At 36.9% G+C, this 21,592-nt stretch overlaps 1 protein-coding gene across 1 annotated transcript in view; it reads right to left on the bottom strand.

Moving 5' to 3' along the window:
• Window positions 1-21,592, bottom strand: part of CRYBG3 (crystallin beta-gamma domain containing 3) — a 109,607-nt gene that overhangs the window by 15,637 nt on the left and 72,378 nt on the right. The window contains exons 13-17 of the mRNA XM_032882249.1: window positions 18,778-18,920; window positions 18,543-18,669; window positions 17,640-17,672; window positions 12,082-12,191; window positions 8,410-8,536 (exon numbers count right to left, since the gene is read on the bottom strand). Of these exons, the coding sequence (XP_032738140.1) occupies window positions 8,410-8,536; window positions 12,082-12,191; window positions 17,640-17,672; window positions 18,543-18,669; window positions 18,778-18,920 (540 nt within the window). The remainder of the gene's footprint in view (window positions 1-8,409; window positions 8,537-12,081; window positions 12,192-17,639; window positions 17,673-18,542; window positions 18,670-18,777; window positions 18,921-21,592) is intronic.

Below are 21,592 nucleotides of genomic sequence, written 5' to 3'. Positions count from 1 at the left end.
GCAAGGAGCCTGGTCAGGGCTCACAACCATTAGCAACATTCTCCCAGGTAAAAAGTTCACTGTGGTGGACTGACAGATGCCTGTATTTAAGACTCACATAATGTAATTGTTTTAAACCCAAGAGGGAAAAAACTAAAAGCTTACTATGAGAATGTAATTTAAATGCTAAATGTTATTCTGAGAAAAAAAGGACCTGTGTATATTTTATTTCTTCCTTTTGCAAAATGCCCATAAAGGCATTCTTTAAAAGACTGCCATTATCACTCAAATGGCATCAAATTCACTCCCTAATTTAAAGACAATCTAGCAATTCTGTGTCTATAAATTTATCTTTAGCATACTATGTAAAAGTTGATGCTGGGGATCACAGAAGATAGGTTTTAAAATGATGACGTGAGGAGACTGGGAATGAAATTATAGAAAATAACTGAGACAGTATTTTTTTATGAGTTTATAGAAATCAGTAAAAATACCTCACTCCTTCATTAACAACAATGGGGTCATCATGTGGCTCAATCCATCAAACTTTTCATCTGAGAACATCAATTATTTCCAAGCTTAAAGTCATCTACCCTTTAGAAGTTTAATACATATTTAACTTGATCTTTCTCTGATTAAATTGTTTAAATTTAAGTGGTTTTAATTTATAAAATATACTCAAATTTATAAATGCCCTTGATTTAAAAATGTACGTAAAGGTTAGGAAGGTCAACGTAAGTGCTAATGTGGACAGGATGATGGAGGGAGACTGGCAGGTCATCAGTCTGAAATAAAGAACCCTGAAGACCTATCTTAAAAATCACATTTGTTTCTGATACATTTTCCAGACATGAAAGTAGGAATATAAACTATTAATAGTCTTCAAAACTGCAGACTATAGAATAATCTGAACTTTGCAACGACAATAGGAAACACCAGAACTTAACTACAATCTGAGCTCTACAAATGTCTTGGCCTCTGTCCATGTTAACTTAAAAGACAGCCCACCATTTGGGGCCAAAAGCTCTTCTTAGGTGTCAGCACTAACAGGACATTCCTGCTGTGTCAAGTCTAAGCCAGGCAAAGATCAGACACCTTTTCTAAAAAGAGGACATAGTTAAGAAAGAAAAGGAATACTTGAACAAATTGTATAAAAGAACTTTTAATAAGAAAAAAAAAAACCCTACACATCCCTCATCATCCCATCAAGTAAAATACATTTTAAATGACAATACCAGTAATAACTAAGATATATAGCACCCTCCTGTGTGCCAGGCTTTATATATAAAAACATCCACCCATAACTCCTCCCATCCAAGCACCAACTAGGCCCAACCCTGCTTAGCTTCCGGCATCCGCCGACCCCTTATCCATAATCCTGAAACCAAAGAAGCTCTAAAACCAATTTTTCCCCCCTAATTCAATTGGCAACAAAACTTGACCAGAATAAGTGGAAGGCTACTTATAATATTTCTCCAATATGTGTAGCTATAAATATATTTGCTATAGTAATAGGAATGAGTTTAATTATGCAGGGCTATTTCAAACCCTTTGGGACCCTTTGGGAATATTTCCTTAAAGGCTATGTGTGAATCATACCACTATTCAAAAGGAGAAAAATCCCAAATCCCCAAATACATTGAGATTAGGGAACTGTGAATTTGTTCACTTTTTAATCCATACAAGTTCTCACTGATGTGGGTGGTATTTTTATCCTCACTTTACAGATGAAAAGTCAAGGCCCAGGTGACACAGAGCAGTGGAAGAGCTGGCATTTGAATCCAGAGAACAGGACCTCAGAGGCCATGTTCTTCACTCCTACACTATGGCTCTAACAGATTCTAAAACCAGTGATTATAACATAGAATAGTATTTCTGATTGGCTTCTGTTGTCTGGAGCACTTGACTCCAACTTGCTTGGCTGGGGGATACATATGTCCCCTATTCTTACCTCCCTCTGTGGCTTGAAAAGTGTGTCAACCACCTGAACTGGAAGTTCTGAGATCCTGGTACAAGTACTCTGCTACAAGGACCACATTTACATCTACATACTTTTAATATAATTGGATAAATCTAATTTTTTACTTGAAACTACAGATCTTTACTTTGGCAACTGTATAGTTCTTTTGAGTTTCAAATCACCACTTATCTGGAAAAGGTGTTGATAGTACCCTCAGGATTACGTTACTTGGTTAGACTCTAAGTATAACATACACTCTTCAAAATACTCAGCCATCAGCCACTGAAAACAGCCATATCTGTATAGCCTGACAACATCGCTTCCTCTCAATCTTTGCCAAAGAACCATGGCTAAAACACTAAGTCCAACTTAAGTGAATTAAAGAAAAATAACCATAATGCATACTTCTAATACCACTCTGTTCCAGACCAGTACGAAATAGTGTGCTGGAAAAAGTTATGTGAAATGATATAAATTTAACAGAAGGCTCAGAAAGCTCTCGTAAGACTCTAATCTGGAATCTTTTAAATCTGGTCTATTAAAAACAAAAACATATAAATCCCTTCAGCCTCACGAGTTCATGGTAGTCTTGATGTTGCCTAACACATATTAGTTATTGTCTGTGAGCTGTTCTAGTACTGCGTGCTTACTATGAGCTAAAGGCTGCACAAGTACTAGCTTGTTTAAACCTCACATTTTATTAGATAAGAAAGTTGAGACGTAGGTAGTCAGAAACATGCCCAGGTCCACTCAGCTGATAAGTATGGGTCTATCAGGCTCTTAGACTAGACTCTTCAGTGAACTATAATCCTCCTCAGAGAACTGCTTTCATTTGGCTTAGAAAATCGGTTTCATCATAGATCTACCTTTCCTAATTGGTTTCCCTTTAAAAATAAATTATGCTACATTTGAAAAAGAATATATAGATGACCATGTAACCAACACCCAAAAATAATAATTTTTTTATATTTGTATTGAATTTTATAAATACATAAAACATAACAGGTATGGCTAAATTTGAACCTCTCTTCCTCTGTAAAGGTAACCACTATGCTGAAGATGTGAATCCTTCCAGCTCGTATTTTTATACTTCACTAATGGTCATGAATCCTTTGTTTTTAAATATCACTGAAATGTATCTTACAATAACACCCTTTAGTAATACCTGGATCTCACTTTTCATCCATCAGTGCTGCAACAAACATTCTTGTTCTACCACCCTGCTCCATTTAACCAACCCTCCTTCCAAAAGCTGTGCATGAATAATTCCATTTCTTTTCCACCCCACCAAACCCAGGTGTTGTCAGACACTTACATGTTCATATCTCAAGTAACGTAATGTTACCTAATTATTGTTTTATTTTTCATTTACTTGATTACTAGGGAGGTTTAACATTTTTTGCATATCTTTAGCCATTTTCCTCTCTTCTACGAACTGTCTTTTTGCCAAGTTTTGAAATAGGCTTTCCTTTTTTCTCAACCGATTTGAAAGAGTTCTTTTTATATTCTGTTCACTAAACCTTTGCAGGTTTTATAAGGGCTGCAAATATATTCTCCCAGTCTGAGGCTTGCTGTGATAGGCTAAAAAATTAATATTCCCCCACCTCCACACCTCCCACCCCCACTCCACTCCCCAAATGTTCACATCCTCATCCCTGGAACCTGTAAATATGTTCCTGATGTGATAAAGGGGACTTTGCAGATGTGGTTAAAAATTAAAAATCCTGAGGTGGGGATATTAGTCTGGATTATCCAAAGAGGCCTAAAATACAATCACAAGGGTCCTTATAAGAGAAAGGCAGAAGGGTCAGAGGACAGAGAGAAGTTGGGGTGATACACTCTGAAGACAGATAATGGCCATGAGCCAAGGAATGCTGAGGACCTTGAGAAGCTGGAAAATTCAGAAGGAAACAGATACTCCCCTTAGCATTTTCTGGAAGGAATGCAGTCCTACCAGCATCTTCATTTTACCACACTATGACCACTGAGATCTCTAGAACTGTGAGACAGTTTGTTGCTGTAAGCCACTAAGTTTGCGGTAATTGGTTACAGCAGCAATAGGAGATGAATATACTTGCCTTTTACCTTTCTTCTACTGACCTGCACATTTTTTTTTTCCAAATCCATCGTACTCCATTATCATTAGGTGAGTTTCCATATTTTCTTCTATGTTTTAAAGCTTGTTTTTCACATTTAGATGGCCATAATCCATGTGGAACTTATTTTTGTGTTTGGAGTAAACCGAGATTCTAACTCTTTTTTTTTTTCCCCATGTAAAGAGCCAACTGTCCCAACACTATTTATTTAATAGCTAATAATATCCTCATTGTAATGCTATTTCAGTCAGCTTCCAATTCCATTATTCATGAAGGTCAGTTTCTATGCTCTCCACTTCCACTCTTCCATTGTCTCTCCTTCCATGTCTACCCACCATCTTAATTATTATTGTTGTAAGTGCAATATATACTTGGGAAGACAAATGATCTTGCCTGTTGTTCTTAAGAATTATCTTGGCTATTTTGGATCCCTGTCTTCTCCAAATCTAGGATAAGTTTCTCATGTGTTCCCATCCCACCCTAAAAAGACACTCTCCTAGAAAGACAGAAGAGTCTATAAGCATTTTGCCTGAAAGTGTATTAATTTGGAGAGGACCACAACTTCACAATATTGAGTCTTCTCAATCTATAAAAGGTTACATCGGTTCATCTTTTACACCCTTCAATAAAGTCTTCTAAATAATTTTCTGCATAAAGGACTTATTAGCACTTTGTTAGATTCTTAAGTACCTGGTAGTTTAATTGGCATTTTCTTGATACCCAGAAACTTTCTAAAACTTCTTATTAACTCTAAGAATTTGTCTGTACATACTCTTGACAATTTTGTTTCTTCTTTATGTTTTGGTTTGGTTTGGTTTGAATCTTATTCAAGTGGCTGTGGCTCCAGAATACTATTGAATAGAAATGGTGATTATAGAGACCTTGTTCTTCTGCCTGAATTTGAAGGGAAATGCTTCAACTGTCTCACTAGGAACTGTGAGGTTTACTCTGCAGGGTTTTGCTAGCCTTCCTTTTTTAAAATGTACAAAAGAGTTAATACTATTAACTCAGTATGGATTCAGCTGAAAAATTTAATAGTAACCAAATTCTTCTACACTTTATGAACTCATTGCTTCCTTTCATTCTGGGGCTGGCCTGACAGTCATCTACTATTTCTAGCTGGGGCCCTGATTCAGCACCCTTGCGCGGCCTTGCCAATTCTTATTCTACCTCTAATATTATGTATGTCATCACAGTTATAATTTCATTTGAAGTTTTTCCACAGCCTCTTGTTACAATGTTTCTTTTGCTTTGGCTGCTGCTAGCAGCCAGGACTGGATTATTACTTCAAAGGAGGCCATGTCCATGCCAGGCTACCACGGAGACACTACAGAAGCAGTGGGTTGAAGGCCACTCGCATGGAAACACAGTAAAGGCAGGTTACCCCACACACTACGAGACCAATGCCTCAAGCATTTATGTGGGCTCCCCACTCACCGGGGACTGTTCTATGGCATAACCTTACTGAAAGCTAATATACTACGTTATTCCCTCAGATCACAGGAGTCCTAACACTGGATACCATGTTTTTTATATTCAATTAGAAATATATCCAGATACTTATTTGCAACAGAACTGAAGACAGACAAGGGTTTGAAAATACCTATTCTAACAGTTTCTTCACAGATGAGTTAATGGAGGTACAAATAAATTAAGTGATTTTTCCCAGTGTCATGGTCAGTGAGAAGCAGAACTATCAACTATGCTCCCAAGGTCCTGTCACTGTAAAATGACTGCAAATTATCCATGGGTCTCTAGAATGTAACGTAAGTCTGGGCAAACAAATCAGCCTGGAGCAAACAGTCATTTGCAAAACATACTGATCTTGTATGAAGATGGGATCTTTAAAACTTCTCAATATTACTCCGTTATGACTTTTCAACAGTAATTCATAGTGTGTCTAGAAATGCCAGCTATAGGCAACACCTTCATAATTCTGCAGTTGTAAATAATTAACAGAATCATGAGGTTGGCTCATGTATATATGTAAAGGCAACTCAACTGGACAGAAACATTTCCCAGAATTAATCCAGAAACCCACTGGACTGTGGCTTATGTTATAGCATTAACAAATCTGGAGAAAAAGGCCAGGGGAGAGGGACTGAATCAGAGAAGCAGGATAGGTAGAGTGTGTCTCGCATTTTCCAGGGGAAGACAACACAATTTGGAGCACGCACACAACTGAGACCCCTAGGAGTCTCTTTTGTGGGGAATGTTAGCTGAGTTAACTAATCTCAAGATAACTAACTTCACTTTGCCTAAAGCTTATGCTCAACAAATAACCTTCTGAGGACTAATTCAGTTTCCCCTGTTCCCTTAGAGGAAGAAAAATGCTCAGGACAGAATTCTCAAGCATTGCAGCCATGAGAATCCACCTACTACAGATTAGTGTACTGACCTGGTTCACATATCAGTCTCCTAGGTCTGATCAACTCAGGGCATCAGAGCCAACAGGGGTAGCATGGTTGACTTCACCAAGAAAACGTTACCTCTGTTAAGGCTTTTTCATGCTCAATCTGGGTGTCTCTGCTGGGATGCCCACCCTCACATCACATTCCCTCCAGTTCAAAACCAAACCTACTGCCTAAATGTATCCTCAACAAAGACTTTTCCAAGATTTAAAACACTCCATGTAAAGGCATTAAGAAGATAAATGTGTTGCCCTTACATAACCTGACTATATTCAGCTTTTTAAATCTGTTCTTGGAGTGAAACTGTAATCAGTTCTTGGAGTGAAAAGGTTCTGTCTATAGCTCCCCGGCCCTTCCAAAGAGACACCTTCACTTACACTGCTTGGGTTCCATGGAACCCAAACAGTGACATGCAACTCTGCAATAAAACTTAAAAACATTTTTCTATTTTCATTCTTCATTCTTCACTTTTGACTTCATGAATGTAAAATTGTAATTCTTCAAAGAAAAATAACACTCATTCATTTTGACTTTTTCTAAAATTAGCTCACTAGAAATTTAGTTGGTTTAGCTTGCTGAATGGTGAGTGCTGTGAAGTGTGTAAACCTGGCAATTCATAGACCTGTACCCCTGGGGATAAGAATATATGTTTATAAAAAATAAAAAACTTAAAAAAAAATCACACACACACACAACGAAAGAAGTCCTACAAAATCCTTTCAAGATGGTACTTTCATATTGAGAGCTCTCTATTTTGCTTTTAGTTAATACCAAGGAAGTATCTATCTGCTGGTTTGACCACGAAAATTGCTAAGAAAATTCCTTTCCCAGTAAATATGGACTGCTTTCCATGCCTTTTTCAGCCTTATCAATACTTGGGAGAGACTGACCAGACCACATTCTTTTTTCTCCACTGGTTTTTGTCCAACAGACAGGAAGTATCAATAGCCACTTAGTCTTTCCCAGTTGGTGTCTAAAGGGCCACTGAGAGGACCACAGACTGTTCCTATTTTTGTTCCTCACCCAAGACTATTCTTAGCCTGATACCAAGAATACTCTATCCAGGAATGTCTTGTGAAATCAGACTACACTGCTTACGTTGGGACCAAAGTTTCTGAGTATGATGGTCATCTCTGGAGTCAGCTCTGGTTGAAAGGTCTCAGTCGCTACTACCGTTACACAGGGCTTCAAATCACCTCTGTATAAACCTCAGCTCTGACTAAATGCCCTGATGAAATGATCATAATCAGACATCTTGATAATCCCAGATCCTCATTACTTCCTCTGCATAGACCCTATAAACATGGAGTGTGAACTAATGCTGCAAAGCAGTGATCCCGTTTTGCTCCAATTTAAAATTCTGAGTAAATACAATAGAAGGGAGAAACTATCAACCTTATAAATGTGGGTCTCCAAGGTGACACAGGTAACTCTGCACAAACCAGGCAGGAAATCCCTAGTTCCCCCAAACGAAGGTTTGAAATCAGTACCAGTGGCCATATCAAGATCCATGCCTTAAAGTAACACAGTACACGGGACTAGCAAATTATCGTGTGACTTATCTAGTAGAGTAATAAAATGAACAGGTTATAATTGTTATCAAGCAACTGCTACAATTATGGCCAAAAATTTACTGCTAATTAATAGCTAACATTTAATAAGTGCTCACCACGTGCTAGGCATTTTATAAGCATCATCTCATTCGATATCCCAGTGGCCTTACAAAATACTATTATTTTTCATATTATTCTAGTTCCTGTGTTTTGAATTCTCACTTAAATATATAAATCAGTCTACATTTTGGTTGGATTTCATGAGTGAATCCCAACTTTACAGTCCATGAATAAATTATTCATATTTTTATATTTACCCATGTGTCACTTCTTCCAATGTCACGTCATTCATGGTAATTAAACTGGACAAGAAAACATCTTGTAATTATGCATTCAAGCAAAGTACTTACATAATCAATAGGCTTGAGTGATTTCACCCTTGATGTTGGACAGCCACAGGAAGTGAGGTCAGCATAGAGGCCTTCTTCTAACACACACTGATTATCAGAAATGTCCTCTGGGTAATACAGGAGCCAGCTTAAAAACAGGCCGTGAGACAGTCAGTCAAATTGCATCAGGTGGGAGGGCAGGCTCATCACCGTGCTGTGGGAACCGGAGGAGGAGTAGGACACAAACAACCAAAACTATCCTTTACTGACTGCTTACCTACCCTGTGCCATACGTGAGTTAGATACGTAACCTGTATTACTACGTTGTGTCCTCAATTCTATGAAGTAGAAACACATCCTTATTTTTATAGGCAACAAAACTAAGGATTAGAAAGGTTAGATGATTTGCCCAAGGTCTTCTCAACTGCTAAAAGTCAGAGCTGAAATTTGAAACAGGACATCTGCTTTAGGCTACCAATATTAGCTTCATTTAGTGTCTTCATGTACAAAACCCTGGGATCAGATTATAGTGATTATTAAGTACTTGAACAGATTAGAAGTTCTTTTAGGGAAAAAAATCACTTCTATCCTCATTTAATGATGGGCTTGCTGTCAGTCTGGGGAATACAGAAACTAGACTCTAAAAATCACACAGCAGTATATAAAATCTGTCACCTATACATCTGTTAATGGAAAAAAATTTTTTTTTTACAAAAGAATTAAGTCCATTAGAATCTTTGATAGTGGTTATCTTCAATATATCACTCATCAGAAGTTTGCTTAGGAAATGCCTTTTTGAAAAGAAAGAGCCCAAGGGAGAAATGAAGGGGCTCTTCCTACTTCACGTCCAGTGTGTTTAAGTCCTAGCCCGACACTCTAAGACCACCAGAACTGTCTTTGTGCTAGGCCAGGTTCACTCTGGACCACCAAAGAGATGCTCTGTAACATTATAACTTACTGTCATATCTCCTATGTAACTAGGCATTTTATCAAATATTTCTAATATGTCAGGCATGGAGTTTCAGCCCTTCAGCAATATGCATCATTTATTTGGCCCTTATAAAAATCCTTCGAGGGGCACCTGGGTGGCTCCATAGGTTAAGTCCTCTGCCTTCAGCTCAGGTCATGGTCCCAGAGGGTCCTGGGATCGAGCCCCACATGGGGCTCTCTGCTCAGCGGGGAGCTTGCCTCCCTTTCTCTCTCTGCCTGCCTCTCTGCCTACTTGTGATCTCTGTCAAATAAATAAATAAAATCTTAAAAAAAAATCCTTTGAGGTAGGTACCATTATTATCCCTCCTTTACAGGATGAAACAACTAATTTTGGATAGTAATCCAATTTGTTTAAGGTTATGTATCTAGGAAGTGGTAGAACTGGGCTTCAATCCAGGTCTTCCAAGTACTTACACAACTGCCAGGGTTCCTATATTCTGTTATTAAACTGCAGTTTAATAAACTACACATAGATATATACATATATAAAATGTATATTCTCTATATAAAGTGAACATATGGCTAATTTGTCCTAGATTTCAGTGTCAAGAAAAAACATTTTCCACCAGAAAACCTTCAATATTTCCCTTTATTAGAAAATGCAAATATATCTTATAAAACAACTTCTTTTATCTTAGTGGAGAAGAAACTCAGAGCCAAATACTAGTAACAGAGTTATTTCAGGTGCCCACTATACATTTCTCTCTCACTAAAAAGTTGCAGATAGTCTAACTTAAGTTATAGTGTCCTATTTTATGTGTTTTAATATTACAAATACCTTCATATCCTTTTAACATGCAGAGACAAGTTCAAACTAGTAAGAGCTATAGAAAATCTGGGAGAGAAAGACTGGTGGAATTAGGGTTAATCAAGAAGATTGACAGAGGGAATGGGGATGGGCTGACCCATAAAGATATACTTGGTTTAGTATTAAATGGGGGCCACAAGCTTACATACCTATAGGAGGCCAGGCAGTAAGGTACATGAAGAATATACCAGGTTAAAAAAAAAAACAAAACCAACTTGGAATATATCCTATAGCACATTGGAATCACATATGCCATTTAGTTAACACTCACTAATTACTCCCAAAGGTGAATGTTTCTCAGTTTTCAAATCTTCTGATTTTTTTTTTTTAAAGAGGTGAAAAAACCCTAATCCAAAATGTTGATATATTTTTTTAACAGTTTGTGTAGGCCGAACAAATAACATCTGCTGGCTAGGTTTTCCTGAAACTTAGAGCCATTCATAGGGAGCAGGGTTAGCAAAGTACAGCCTGTGGGCCATCTGTCCAACTGCCAGTTTCAGATCAGAAGCTAAGTCTGCTTTTCATGTGCTTAAATAATTAAAAAAAAAAATTAAAAGAACAGCTTGTGATATGTGAATATGCTATATGACTGAAATTTCAATGCCCATAGAGTTTTACTGAAACATAGTTGAGCCGTTCATTTGTGTAATGTCTGTGGCTGCGTCTGTGCTCGTAACAGCAGTACTGCGTAGCTGGGACAGAGCCTGCAAGGCTCACAAAGCCAAAAATACTTACTACCTGACCCTGAAAGAAAAGGTCTATGGACTGACCCCTGATATAGAGGGTAAGGCAGAAAATACTTGGCACAGTAAATGTGGGAAGGGGGGAAGAGGGGAAGAGAGGGTGACACTGGAAGGACAGAATGGGGAATGGGTGGGGCAGATAAGACTGACAGTAAATCTGGAAAAGGACGCATCTGAACTCGATCTGACTGGTAGTAGAGGAGGACTGGGGAATGTAAAGCAGAGTAATAAAAATAATAAGCTGGATTGTGGGACAAATAATTGGGCTATGACCGGTTTCTGGTAAAGGATGGAAGGAAGATAATACTGGAGTGAAGCTAACCAGGAGACTGGAGTTCTGCAAGTAGAAGAAATGATTCAAGAGGAAAAGGAGAACTAACGAATCCAAGACTCTTGAAGAATGAACAGAAAATTCTTATGAGTTATTAGGTAGATACCTGAAACAGACCTACCACTGAACTGCACACTTCAAATGGTTAATATGGTAAACTGTATTTTATGTATATTTTACAATTAAAAAAATGAGGAAATATGTATTAGTCTTGGGAATCACACACAGTTCATTTACATCTGAAAAAGATCTAGTATACAGCTATAGCTCAAAGAACATAAGATTTAATTTAAATTTATTAGAATTAATTAAATTTTAAAAAAATGACTAAAGCAATCATGGGTCTGACATTTGGTATGTGATCATGTGATCATAGGAAACCCTAACTTTGAAATCAGGAGTCCTCATCTATGAGATGAGATTGATACATACTTTAAACAATTTTTTTTTAATTTCAGTGTAATAGGTCTACTATGGACAAAACACTAGTTTTTATATAACATTCTATTATGCTATCCAATAACATACAATATAAGCATTCAAAATATTTAGGAAATAATCTAAAATAACAGTAAGAAAATAAAATGGCCACAATGCTCCCAAAGTTAGCTAATCAGCATTTTTTCCCTCTGTATTACACAATGGCCCATAATACAAGATAGGCAAAATTAATATAGGCTAATTAGCAACTGACCAAAGACTAAAAGACTTTAAATCACTGTCAATCAAAAATAATAATAAAACAAGTTAAATATCTGTAAATTTAAAGGAAATTTAGTTACTAAACATTAGTAGAAAACACTCAAAACAAGCATACTTACCAACCCCGAAGAACTTTAAAAGAACATGGCGTGAATGAAGTCAAATCAGAAATTTCTTCTGTAAAATCTACGCATTCACCTTGGAACCCTGGTTTACTGAATGCTTTGAGCTATGAGAATAACACAACTAATTAACAGAAAACAACTGCTTGACATTATCACAAAAGCAAATGATAACCTTTTATTTCTTATATTTGTAAAAAATTCAGCAAAATTGGGGCGCCTGGGTGGTTTAGTCAATTAAGCATCCAACTCTTGATCTCAGCTTAGGTCATGATCTCGGGTTCATGAGACTGAGCCCCCCATCAGGTTCCATGCTCATGGGGAGTCTGCCTGAGCATTTCTCTCCCTTTCCCTTTGCCACTCCTCCTGCTATGCTCTAAAATAAATCTTTTGGAGGTGCCTCATTAGCGCAGTAGGTAGTGCGTCAGTCTCATAGAATAAATCTTTTAAAAATTAAAATTCAGCAAAATATGAGTGTCTTATTTATTACCAATGGATCCTTGTTAAGGATAATATTCTCTTTAAACTCCCATTTTTGTTTCCTTACCCATTTCTGGAAATGTCACAGTTAACCATTTTCATCCATCTTTTCCACCAGATTCTGGGCACCGAGGCCCAGAAAACAGAATTAAATCAGAATCCCTTCTCCACTAATATGTGGTCCCTGCCCATTGTATCAATTATCCCTTGTGCTGAGACTACAGGTTTAAGATAAGAAGCAATTTAGTTCTAAATATGAAGGCAGTTTCAGTTAGTATGTGGAGTGGTTGGTAAGCCTTTTCTCTTCCCAAGTCTCACTGATCCAGTTAATAAAAGGTTGCAGGACAGAGTATGAGTGCATGCAGGCAAGTGGGCCTAAGAGAACAAAGGGGCAGATGGCAGAGAAGATAACGACAATGAGATTAGCAGAAGATTTATGGTGAAAAAAGAAAGACATCCATGTATTTCAGCCAACAGGCTCCTTTTTACTGTTAAGACTATCTTAAATATAAAGTTTACAGCTATATATAAGCACATTTCTACTTTAGTTCCTTTTGTTGAAAAATCCATGAAATCTCAACTATGATTCCCTTCAGACCAGATACACAATGATCTGCAACTCTAGTAGCCTTGGATCTATATAATAGGGAAGAAAGAATTAATGAGCCCTATAAATATTTCAAAATACACTGGCGCTTTGAAATAAAACGGCCCACAGGTTCATCTTGCACAGGCTTGCATTGTAGCTAATAATCCATCATACTGAGGGCTGGACAGCACTGTCCTTTCTCCTGCTCGTGTTGTATCAAGAACAAAGCAGCTTTGAGCTACTGCTGTTTGCCTCCTTCATCTTCCCAAGAGTCCTCTTAGAGGCTGACAGCCTCTAAGTTCTGAGGAACCGCTTCTTGACTATATCCTTCTGCTCTGACATCAAAGACCACCAAAAATCAGCAAAGGGGAGAATCAGCTCCCCTGGACCAACCATGGCGTGGTACAACCTTAAGGAGATATAACCAGCAAGTTTCCATCATGGTCCTTCTGGTGGATACAGAGGCTAGCAACAACCAGGAAGTCCAAAATGAGACCGACTTCTGAAACAATTCCTTGTAGAAAAACAACTCCATGTGTCCAGGGAAACTGCCCCTCATTTTCTTGATAAACACATATTTTGGTTAGTCATTTTCCAAACTATGTGTTTTAACTTAAAGACTTATAAAACAAAAGACTGAGAAGTAAATCACAATTTTACTTCCAAAAAATGCAATTTCGTCTACATGCCAATATCTTAATTCATGATTAAGAGTTGGAAAAGCCACATGAGAACAGAGGTCACAGCTGTTTTGTTTACTCTGCAACTACCCAGTTTGTTCATTGTTTTTATGTTGCTGAGCATAAGATTTATACTTCACAATTTCACCATAAATCCAGACAACTGACCATGCAGGTTAAGCATATTTTGGATGGCATATATATAGTAGCCAACTATAGTGTTTAGTCTGTCTTTAGTCCCAGGAGCATTAATTACAATATACACAGACACACAAACAGAAACACATTTGCCATAAAATACTTTTTGGATTTGATGGGTTAATTCTTTGCCCAAACCGAAAAACCAGGCTTAATGCTGATCTGAGCTTTTTTTTTTAAATTTTTACTCCCCAAATGATACACAGTGCCAGAGGGTTCACCCAAAATTTGATCAACCCCAGAGAAGTAATGCCTCATTTTGATTACCCGACAAATGTCTTGGAATAGAATTCTCATAATAATGCTCTGAGAATGGTCCATACAGAAACCAATTCTGAAAAAAAATTAAAAAAAAACCAATTCTGTGCTTATTAATTATAATAATTTGATTGCTACTCCTAGTGAAATTAAGTAACAGTGCCTTGGTAAAATTAAGACCTGGGAAAAGCTAGGTGGAGAAGTTATATTCTGGTTTCCTTTTCAATATCTACCAGCCTCCCCAACAGAAACAGAATTGTACAGATAAACACACACACAAACACGGTACCTCGGTTTTGCATTGCCAACTGCCTTTTCATATATATTACTTCTTGGAACTACCAGTTCAGACAGAAACTACCACCATTTTATGAGGAACTTTTTGCACAGAAGCTTATTACGTACTTTTCATTTATGATCTATATGAATATAAATGTAATAGCTCTTTAATCGTACAAACTGAGAACTCAGAATTTTAATTACTGACCAAACACATAAGTTGTGCTTAATTTCACAATATCAGAATAATTTCTTCAAAGTAACTTTATTTTTTCAAATGCTATGATAATTTCTATGAGAAACTTTCTATTGCATATTTGACTTTCTGCAGCCCTTGGACTTTCCTCACACAAATATGTTAATTGTTAAACAAAGAACAGTCTTGTTTCTATCAGTTTCTATCAGTTTCTATTCTTCTATTACATCATAGTGTCTCAGGTGGTAGTGTTATGTACTCCTCACATCAAATACTTACTACACAATAATTTTACTTCCCTGATTACTCATAGAGGGCTTTTTTTACTTAGAAAAGTAGCTATTCCTATTTCTGGTCTTTGAATTCTATAAAAATGGTCAACACCACGAAGAAGTGTTTTCCTTTAGTATTCTTTAATCTTATTGATATTTGCCTAAAACTGTCACTTTCCTATCCCCCATACATGGTAACTGTTAAAGATCCTATGACAACTCTAAAATTCAATGTGGCCAAATTATGCAATATAAAAAATATCCAGTTGCTTTTTTCTCAACTACAATCACATATAAAATGGGAGGGGCTCAATATCCAAAGAAATCAAAGTTTGTAATAACATTTGCCCATGGATTTGAAAAATATTCTAAGGGAAAAAAAGTCCTTAGTTGTATCAAAGGGAATAACTTGTTAGAATTTCTAGAGAACTGTGCCTGACTACAACCTCCCTGAAAACTAAACTCAATTTTATAGGATTTAATCTAGTGAGATGTCTGATCTGCTAAGATAAAGAGATGATGACATTATGAACATAATCCATATTGTTTTTGTTTTCTTTGGAGAAAGTAAAAACAAAATTAAATGCCAGCTGCTATTATGAAGAACTATATAACGATGCTGTATATTTTGAGTTGTCAGTTAGACTTGGTGATTGGTCTTCAGCCAGAGGACAAATAAGAATCTTTCAAAGGAGGTGTTCTGGGTCTCAAATAAGACATACCTCATTATAATATGGTGACACATCAAAAAATGATATATTTATCAGAGTAACACTCATGATGTTTATTTATATCTATACATATGCATATTCTGGCTTTTCCCTTCTTATGTTCCTTGAGGTTTCCTTTAAAATCAACAGCATTAAAAAAAAAAAAAAAAAACCTCCTTGGACTTGAACTCTGAGATGTCATTTCCTTCTTAGTCCTCAGGGAAAATAACTATCCCATCTGAGCACAGCATCTGAATAGTCAATCTGACTATGACAGCTATTTGTGAAGGAGAAAACACTTGCTAGTTACTGAATGGAACCAGAGTTTGCCAAGTCAGCCAAGAACCTCTTTCTCTCCCCAAGTAAAAATAAGCAAAACATACTGAAAATTTGGTCCAGTGAAAATAGTGCAAACTTTGATACTAGGTAAACTAAGGAGGCTTTGTCTGCATGTTATTAAATATCTGGCTATCATACACCTGTCAGAAACACTTATTTCACAAGGCGATGGCTGAGTCAGATCCAGAAATATGAAGTGGGGCTGATTTCACTCGGCATTTTCTGCTGCTTCCTCTCTCTTCAAGTCGGACTGGAAATACTATAAAGAAAATCCTTCAAGCAATCTGCCCCAAACAAGGAAGTCCGTAAAAAGGAACAGGAATGTAGGGGAGGAAAAACAGAACTTACAAGAATGTGACTTTTATCTGCACTTAAAACTCAGAAAATGTGCAGTTAGGAATTATCCCTGCTTAACTCTTTAATTGCTCATGTTATGCTGATTCATGTACAAGTTCTTTACAAGTTCACCACTGGAGTTTTCAAAGATCTGAAATAAAGATCTCGCAGGAAGCGTCTCCAAGTATAACAACTTAATTATATTCAAAAAGGAAATGTTCCCAATAGGCCTGAGCTAATTAGAAAATAAGAAAACCTGAAAACACTATAAACAGAAACATGGTTACAACTAAGCTAACTTGAAATAGAGAAACACTGACATGAACATGAAAAATAAAAACACTCAGAGAAAAAGATTTAGCAATATCTAAAGCCAGCAAATGTCAAATATTTAAAATTAATCACTCAATTGGGTTTTGACAGAAATTTTTCCAAATTTGTTAAAATAAGACAGAAGAAGCAAGGTCTCTCATTCCCTCTTACTCCTGTGGATGTACGAATTACATGATAGGTCTTTCTCTGATGCAAAATCCTGAAAATGCTTTAGTTGAGTGGAGTCAGATGTTAAAAAATGCCTATTTGCCTACTTCTAGCTGTGTGAAATGACACTTACATTCTAAATCTTTGTTTTCTCATCAATAACTAGGGTTAATTTTGACCTCACCGAGTTTTTAGAAGCATAAAGTAAGTGCAATTTGTAGCCCTCAGTGGGTAATAAACGTCAGGCTCCAGAATATTGTCCAATCCTTCAAACAATTAACACACTAAAAACAAACAAGCAGGGCTGCAGTTTTACTCATGCTTTTAAGAAATGTTTGACTTAGGTATTAAAAATACATTTACATAATAAGCATGCCCAGACAGCCAGTTCTCCATGTTAAGTTTGCTCCTCCAAAGACAGCAGAAGGTGCTGTGCTGAACGAGAATGTGACACTGAAGAATGGACAGGCAGGAGGAAAGGAGGGGCAGAGGTTCAAAATGATCCCCAAGTGGTCAGAGCTAAAGCTCTAAGGGGAGAAAACAAAAGGAAATGTGACAAGTCTAGGCCAACAGAACCTGTCATGGAAATGGGTACTCTGCTGCCCACAGGTATCAAGTACCAAATAAACTGCCCTGGTTTATAGACATAAGAAATTTATCTGATGGAAAGAGAAAAAACTAAGACAAAGAGCACAAATGCTTTTAATAATAGTAAATTTAAAAAATTGTGAAACATACCAAATGTGGAGGCTCATTTATTCCAAGTGGTTCCTGAAACATATATGAAAACATTTTAAAAACCATCATCATGTAATCTTAGTTGTCTTTTTGAAAGTTTTAAAATACCATTTTAAAAAATGGGGAAAAAAGGTCAAATTTACTAGATTTCTTGAACTGATTATGACCCTCAAATAATTTATTGATTATAATAATTTTAGTATTTATTCCTTACTAATTCATTTTGAGTAATGTAGTTGGGGGAAAAAAATATGTGTGTCAATGACCATCAGAGAGAGAGAGTCTGAGCTTCTTGCCCTTACCTTTCCCACACTGTATCATGGGCACCCTTCTTGGGGTATTTTCCACACTGGCCACACTCTTTCATAACTGCATGACTCTGCACATGAGGAGATTATTTCCCTCTTTGAGGACTGCCTTTTCTGCCCCACTCCATTGTCTAGCAAAAATGCTTTTATCCATTAAGATATCACTTAATGCAGGAGTGGCATGAATCCCAACTCCCAGGCTCTGAGGGCTCCTTCACTGGCTCCCGCAGTGCTGCCTACACACTCCACCTCCTCACTAATCATACCACAACCACCTACACATCAATCTCCTCTAAGAGACAGAGGCCCATCAGGGCAATCTTATTCATCTTGTATCTCCAGTGATGAGTAGTGTCTGACATATGAGGCATGAAATAAATACTGTTAAAAGAATGATCAAATTATAGTCATTGATGAGCTCATAATAACTACTACAAGCTCCCTATAGAGTCTAAGAAAATTCACATGTTATTTCATTTTCTCTATATATTTACATAACATAATCCAGCAGTTTTGCTTTTAAAAAGCCTGTTCCACATAGTCAAGTGTATGCTATTATATGCTCTGGAATTGGTTATGGTCATTCTTAACTCACCAGTTGGATAGGTCGTATTGACATGATTATACTATTCGATCCTCCCCAGTCAAAAAAGCATTTATATTTCCCTTTCTCTAAAATGTACTGCTCTCCACAAAAGAACTTCTGCTGGTAAGCAACCCATCTAGTAGGGGAAAAAAGGGAGAAAGAACAGAGGTAATTCAAATGAGAGCAACCGACATTTTTAAAACCAAAGAACCTCTCAAAGTTCCCAGAATAGGAGACAACTTACACGCCACTTTTAACATGAATGGATCTTGTTTCACTGCCAAAGCCGACTTCTTCCAAGTCAGAAATTTCCTGATTTGTAATGTCAATAAACTTCCCACTTTCTAGGTCAGAGTCATATAATGTGATAGAAGATTCTATAAAATTCTAAAAAGAGGAAGAGAAAAGGTAAGGAAAACATATGGATTTTGTTTCTTAGGCTGCTGTATCTTAGCACAATTTCCCCATGGGATAATTTTACACAAATAACTCCAGGAAAAATTTTAAATGGAACTGGAACAATTTTAATAGTTGCTATACTTCAATAGTTTAAAGAAAAAATGAGTTTTATACATAAGTGGGAATTAACTAAGTGGGAATTAACCAAGAGTTGGTAAATTTCTGGGACTCACAAACTATTTATTATATGTTACACTAACAATAAAGGAAACTAAAGTTTCACTTGTGCCTGAAGAGTAAAAGCCACAGCATGAAATAGAGTTAACATACAATGTGCAATTGGCATTTTGGGGGAGAGGATTTTATTTTATTTATTTATTTATTTATTTTTATTTATTTATTTTTAAAGATTTTATTTATTTATTTGTCAGAGAGAGAGAGGGAGAGAGAGCGAGCACAGGCAGACAGAATGGCAGGCAGAGGCAGAGGGAGAAGCAGGTTCCCTGAAGAGCAAGGAGCCCGATGTGGGACTCGATCCCAGGACGCTGGGATCATGACCTGAGCCGAAGGCAGCTGCTTAACCAACTGAGCCACCCAGGCGTCCCAGGAGAGGATTTTATAAGCTTAAATGTAAAAGAAAAAATGATGGGTATTAAGGAGGGCACATATGGCATGGAGCTCTGGGTGTTATATGCAAACAATGAATCATGGAACATTACATCAAAAACTAATGATATACTGTATGGCAACTAACATAAAAAAATGAAACTTCCTTGACAAAAGATCAAAAAAAAAAATAAAAAGGGAAAAATTTTAAAGCCTTTACAGTTAGATGAAATATTTAAAACAGAAAAAAAAAAAAACAGAAGAAATTTTAAGACCCTAGTTGATAAGTCAGCAAAAGATATAGACAATTCATGAAAAAGATAAGCATCAAAAACAAATAAGCAGGAGCGCCTGGGTGGCTCATTAGGTTGAGCCTCTGCCTTCAGCTCACGTCATGATCCCAGCGTCCTGGGATCCAGCCCCGCATAGGGCTCTCTGCTCAGCAGGGAGCCTGCTTCCCCCCTCTCTCTGCCTGCCTCTCTGCCTACTTGTGATCTCTCTCTGTCAAATAAATAAATAAAATATTTAAAACAAAACAAAAAACCAAATAAGCTAATGCCAAATTTCACCAGTAAAAATAAAGAAATTCAAATTAAAACCATTATACAATTTTCACTTTTTAAAGTAAGTTAAGAAGAACCTAAAAATCCAGTTTTGTCTGAGAACACTGCTGGTAGAAAAATAAATTGAATAGCTATTTTAGAAAATAATTTAGAAATACATTTAAAAAGACTAGTGTTTTTAAACTCTCCGATACTGTTGAAATTTTTTTAGGCTAGAAAAAATTTCCTGAAACTAAACGATGGGCAATTTATATGCAAAGATGCATTTTTTTATAATACTGAAAAGCTATAAACAGTGTAAATGCCCAAATGATGTATAAACATATACCTTTATGCATCTTACCTACGGCTTGATGTAATATAATTAAGAAGAAGCTAACAGTACATTGAATACTACCGGCCAAGAGCTTTATGTGCCTTATTTTCCAAAAGAACTACCACATGAGATTATATTACTATCATTCTCATTTTCCAGCTAAGGAAAGTAACTAATTTGCCTGAGGTTAACACAGCTACTGAGGGGCAGAGATTGAATTTGAGTCCAAATTTATCTACCTATCTACTATCCTAAGCTCTTAATCCCTGTCAGAATGAAAGAACTTAACTTACATTTTTTTCAACTCTTTATAATAGACTTCATAGTTGGAAAACACAGAATACATTATTTTTTTAAAATATATATTTATATATATATATATATATATATATTTTTTAAATTTATTTGACAGACAGAGATCACAAGTAGGCAGAGAGGCAGGCAGAGAGAGAGGAAGGAAAGCAGGTTCCCTGCTGAGCAGAGAGCCCGATGCAATGCAGGGCTCAATCCCAGGACCCTGGGATCATAACCTGAGCCAAAAGCAGAGGCTTTCACCCACTGAGCCACCCAGGCGCCCTGAATACATTATTTTTTAAAAAAAGAAACATGGGTGCCTGGGTGGTTCAGTTGGTTAAGCATCTAACTTCCACTCAGGTCCTGATCTCAGAGTCCTAGGATGGAGCCCCCATTTTGGGCTTTCTGCTAAGCGGGAAGCCTGCTTCTCCCTCCCCACCCCACTACCACTTGGGCTCTTTCACGCTCTCTCTCAAATAAAACCTTAAAAAAATAAATAAACAAAATCTCTTCTTCTGTCCCTACTACTTTGTTGTAAGTTTCAGATCTATGGGAAATGTTATCAACTTTTATAAGTCTCAATATCAGTTTTTCTCCCCCCTTTAAAAATATTATAAATTTGGGGTGCCTGGGTGGCTCAGTTGGTTAAGCATCTGCCATTGGCTCAGGTCATGATCTCGGGGTCTTAGGATCCAGCCCCACATTGAGCTCTTTGTATCTGCCCCTACCTCTGCCACTCCCCCTGCTTGTGCTCTCTCTCAAATAAATAAAATCTTTATATATATATATATATATATACACACACACACACACACACACACACACACATATATATATTAAATGTAATCTAAGAAAAGATTTCTAGGATAAACGTTCACTTT

Source organism: Lontra canadensis, unplaced genomic scaffold (genome assembly GCF_010015895.1).
Source record: "Lontra canadensis isolate GAN:19392208 unplaced genomic scaffold, GSC_riverotter_1.0 scaffold80, whole genome shotgun sequence".
Classification (NCBI taxonomy): domain Eukaryota; kingdom Metazoa; phylum Chordata; class Mammalia; order Carnivora; family Mustelidae; genus Lontra; species Lontra canadensis.
This window is presented reverse-complemented; position numbering and strand designations above follow the sequence as displayed.